The sequence below is a fragment of the Monopterus albus genome, unplaced genomic scaffold (assembly GCF_001952655.1).
Source record: "Monopterus albus unplaced genomic scaffold, M_albus_1.0 scaffold577.1, whole genome shotgun sequence".
Lineage (NCBI taxonomy): Eukaryota > Metazoa > Chordata > Actinopteri > Synbranchiformes > Synbranchidae > Monopterus > Monopterus albus.
Window position 1 is genome coordinate 19,956 of NW_018128457.1, and position 4,951 is coordinate 24,906.

Here is a 4,951-nt window from a genome sequence, read left to right on the forward strand (position 1 = left end):
TATATATATATGCTGGCATCCGGCATAAAATGCATGCCTAATGCATACATATGAACAGTTGCTTCGCTGTAGTGACCCCTAATGGGAAAGGCCGAAAGTAGTAGTAGTGCAATATATCTACATAATATGTATATACAATCATGGCCAAGAATATGAGCTCCCCCGCATCTCTGTCAGATAACTCACCACTTCTCCCAGAAAACTGCTGCAATCACAAATTATTTGGTATTCTCATGTTTCTTTTGTTTGCACTGGTACAAGAAAAAAGATGAATCTGATCCATTCCACACAGAACTCCAAAAATGGACTGGAAGAATTATTGACACCCTCAACTTAATATTTGGTAGCCCACCCTTTGGACAAAATAACTGAAATCAATCACTTTCTGTAATCATCAGTGAGTTTCTTCCACCTTTCTACTGGAACTTGGGACCACTCTTCTTCTGCCAACTGCTCCAGGTCTCAAATTTGAAGGGTTCCTTCTTCCAGCTGCTGTTTGAGATCTCTCCACAGCTGCTCTATGGGATTTAGATCTGGAGTCATTGCTGGCCACTTCAGAACTCTCCAGCACATTGTCTGAAACCATTTCTGGTGTATGTCTGTGTGTCAGCAGTGGGTCCCCCTGGGTCTCCTACCATAGCGTCTCTTGTCATTCAGATGGTGACAGATAGTGCAAATGGACACTGATGCACCCTGGTCCTGCAGGTCAGCTGGAATTTGTTTCGATGTTGATCGAGGCTCTTTATCCACTAAACAATCCTTCGTTACGATGTGTCATCTGTTTTTCTCTTTTGTCCACATCCAGGGAGATTGGCTACAGCTCCAATGGGCTGTAAACCTCTTGACAATGTTGTGCACAGTGGACACGGGAACAGCCAGATCAAGCCAGAAGGAGCTTGTGTCAGGTCTTCGCTGTTAATACTTAAACATCAAGGAAAAATACAATATCTTAAAAAGTCAGCTTTTGAAAAACCAGCTTGTCTTCAAATTGACATGACTTTTTATTTTTAGTAAAACCTTTGAAATAATTCCAGAGTGACATTTTAGACAAATTAGGATCCTTCTAAATAAAAAAACAAGTTTGCATCTATAAGATGGTCTAAAATTCAAATGTTTTGTATAATTAAAAATGCTGCTGTTCATCATGATAGATTAGAAATCCTCGGCATTTCCGCCTGTGGAGTGGCTGATGGAGGATGTTAACTGACGTCTTCATGTTTGGCCTTCTGTGTGGAACTTGGCTCTGAGCTGGGACGTGACTTGTTGGACTTCTTGAATGTGGCCAGCTGAGCTTTGTAATCTTTAATCTGAGTCTTCAGTGCAAACAGCTCCTTACGCAGTTCATTGATTTCAGTAATCAGGGTCACATTCTCCTACAAAGATGACAGTCGTGGTTAAAATGCCATTCCTTCAGCAAGGCTTTGCTCAGACCTTCACCACAAAAATAACACTGCTTTAGTTTTGCCATGCTGTAGAGAGTCTAGAAACTATATGCAGTCAGCTTGGAGTTTTTTTCAGTGTTTTTAGAAAACCGAGACCTGAATCTTGAATGAACTGCAGTGAAAAAGTTCTGCAGATTTCCAATCTGTGTTATTTACCTTCATGATTCTGACATAGACTTTCTCATGTTCCTCAGCTGACTTGGCCAGCTTCATCTTGAGACTATTAACAGTCCTCTCCAGGTGATCACGCTGGCGACAGAACACCCTCTGAATATCTTCGTCTACACTGCTTTTCTCCACCTTGAAAACATCACACATACATTGGCTCCGATCATTCCTGTGCTTTTTACAGTGGGTATAAGACTAGAAGAATTCCCCCTGCCCAGGTCTAAAGGCAGCTACTGTGTGAAGCACTCACCTCTTTGGTCTGCGGTACGTAGCGGGCATACATCATCTGCACGCTGTCCTTCAGCTTCCTTGGATCCTGGATGAAGCCAGCACAGCTATGAAGGTCTGACTTGAGCCGCTGAAGATATGTCTCCAGATCTTTCGCCTGGCCAAAGAAAAGATGTGAAATGTTTCTATTTTTTAAACTGTATCTTAAAACAATACTGACATGCCCATGCACATATCAAAACAAAATCCATAGCCCCTATTTGTGCATGAATGAATTCTAGTGTAAAGCTTGAGCTTACAAATTCTTTATTGTAAACATAGGCAAAGTGATACAGGTGTTGAGTATGTTTTTTTTTTTAACAAATGTTCAGTTAGATAATTACATTTTGATAAAGATGTGATGAGACAGAACTAAAAAAACTGTTTTAGTGTAAATATTGAACTTCAACAGCGGTTTAGTTTAGAGTGAACATCTGCCACACAGCTGCCTTTCATCTCTATGAGAGGAGGCAGAACAACAGTCTAGTCAACATCTGACAATTTCAAATAAGTTAATGGCTCAAAAGTTATTAGAACTTAAAAGGTAGCATATAGTGATTATATGTGGCTGCTGAATTATAGCAGAGTTAGGTATGTGCTGACTTTTTGCATCTCCTTGTGCATCTCTTTATCTCTGGTCCTCAGTTTGAGCCTCAGCTCAGAGATAATGAGCTTCAGCTGAGTGTTGCTCTTGTCAATCTGCACCAGCTCCTCCTCCAGCTGTCACAGAGCACAAACAGCACATCACTGCTCACACCACAAAGAATGGTTATCCATCATATGAGCATCACATAAACTTTATTTTTGCAATATTAATGAAACCTGAAATGTCTCTAAAGTGCTGGGGCACACCTGATGGATCCTGGCCTTCTTCTCACTGATGTCATCTTGTTGAGGCTCAATCTGCTTCTTCAACTCATTTAAATGGAAATCAAGAACAAACTTCAACTTCTCCAGTTCCTGGTTCTTCTTCTTCAAGCTGGCAATGGTGTTATCCTGCATGAACATGAATGTGTGGAGGGAGTTTAGTGGAAGAGGGTGTGTTTAGTCAGAGTAGACTTTATTATCCTCACAAATCTTAACTCCACTGCAGGATGGAATCTTTAAGCTGAGAACAGGTCATTGCTGGAGTTTCAAGAACACATATTTGATGTATGTTGAAGAACATTCTCACAATACTGAACATAGTGGTCTCTGCTGTTTACCTCTTCTTGTTTAACACAGCTTTAAAGGTGCACTCCACTGATTTTCCACATCAAGTTCAGGTTTCCTATTACAACTGTAAAACAGCTGTGGCATGTCCTGTGTGGCCCCGGAAGAGCCACAACACTGATGATTAACTTGACCTGGTGTTGGTGACTAGACATTTTCAATGGCAAGTCTCTTACAAACTGGGGGCATGGAGTTTGAAAGACAGGCAAGTTTTGGTTGCATTGTGTGCAGTGTAGTATCCAGGGGTTCTAGACTCATACTGATGAGAGGAAGTCAGAGAATATCAGCCCCAGCTGCTTTGAGTCTTTTTTAAAATCTGCGAGTGCTCTGACTTTATGGAAATGCAACATTAAATTACCTTTGAATAAAATAGGAGAGCATCTCCAGGACCAAAACTAAACAACAACTAATTCCAACAATCACAGGCCAACAGTCTGTCTGACATATACCTTACTTAATCTTATTTTGTTGTTTTGCTACATTAAACTTACAGAAAACAAATATCAGTTTTTAGCTACTGCATGCTATATAAGAATGAATGAATGGAAACTGAGTATACTGTACAGCACATCCAGCAAGGAGATACTGTACTGTATGTCATTTTATGACAAGTAAGAAAAACATCTCAGTGTAGATAGTTGAACCAAACCTACACACTTCAAGACTCAGTCATAATCTGAAAAACATTTTTAAAACACAAATGTTACACATAGGAGAAAAGCAAAAGCACATGGCTGTAACTCACACACACACACACACACAAACAAATCTTTGCTAATCTAATTGAATGTGGTTGTCGGTGTAGTGGAACCTGGTGAAAACCTGATCTCAGCCACCTTGTCTTGGCTGGTCTTTTCATGCCCAGCAATCTGCCTCTTCAGGTCCTCAATGTCGCTCTCCAGGGAGCGGATCAAGCCCAGCTGCCCCTGCCGCTCCTTCTCCAGGTTGTTTATATCTGTGCTCTTGTCATTAATCTGCCTCTGCAGACTGTAGAGCTGAAGGAGACAGAAAGATGAGGAAAGAGAACAGGAGGATAGTTTTTCATTCTGCAGATGCAGTCAGAATCAGGGACTGGGAACAACTTATTCAGAAAAAAGCCAAACTGCTGATTAAAAAAAACAACGGTCACCTTTTGTGTCATGATACCAGTTTCTCCCTTGAGATTTGTGTTGGTCTCTTTTTCTGTGTGTAGTTTCTTCTCATACTTGATCTGGATGTCATGGATCATCTTCTCCTCATCCTCCTCTACCTGCTTTACAATCTCCTTAAACTCACGGATCTGCTGCTGTGCATCATCCTGACACTGCATAAAAATAAAAGGAATATTGTGGTTGCAAAATATCCTTTTCAACTTCTCTGATAAACCAGCCACATAAGGGATGACAGTGTTATCCCCTCTTGTTTCTGGTTTCTCCCTGTTGGTGTTGGGCCTCTTCCTTGCTTTGGTGAAGGCCCACTTAGGGTATCCACAAGCCTTAAGGGAGTTCTGGATGTGTAACTTTTCCTTCTTGGCCCCTTCTGCAGTTGTAGGCACTTCCTCTGCCCTGTGATTTAAAGTTCTGATGACTCCCAGTTTGTGTTGCAGCATGTTCTTTCATGAAGAATAATCGGAATCAAATATCAATTTTCAAACATTTATTATCATAACTAAACAGACCATCGAATAAAGCAATTTACAGAGCTCTGGGTTCCATCTCTATCTGAAGGCCTGACCTCAACAGCAAAACCATTCAACCTGTCTTCAGGATGAGAAGGAACGCTGTCCTCCTCCATTCAGTTGTTTTTATACAATTTCAAATGTGCCCTTGTAGGCTGGTCCGGTCCTCTCGTGCTGTTCTATTGGTCCATCTATCCATCCGTCC

General features: G+C 41.1%; 1 protein-coding gene across 1 annotated transcript in view; it reads right to left on the bottom strand.

Moving 5' to 3' along the window:
* Positions 1 to 608: 608 nt before the first annotated feature.
* Positions 609 to 4,951, bottom strand: part of cfap57 (cilia and flagella associated protein 57) — a 17,393-nt gene continuing 13,050 nt past the window's right edge. Inside the window, exons 16-22 of the mRNA XM_020588632.1 lie at positions 4,219 to 4,392; positions 3,926 to 4,084; positions 2,730 to 2,873; positions 2,481 to 2,597; positions 1,861 to 1,995; positions 1,599 to 1,742; positions 609 to 1,373 (exon numbers count right to left, since the gene is read on the bottom strand). Coding sequence (XP_020444288.1) covers positions 1,200 to 1,373; positions 1,599 to 1,742; positions 1,861 to 1,995; positions 2,481 to 2,597; positions 2,730 to 2,873; positions 3,926 to 4,084; positions 4,219 to 4,392 — 1,047 coding nt within the window. The 3' untranslated portion in view covers positions 609 to 1,199. The remainder of the gene's footprint in view (positions 1,374 to 1,598; positions 1,743 to 1,860; positions 1,996 to 2,480; positions 2,598 to 2,729; positions 2,874 to 3,925; positions 4,085 to 4,218; positions 4,393 to 4,951) is intronic.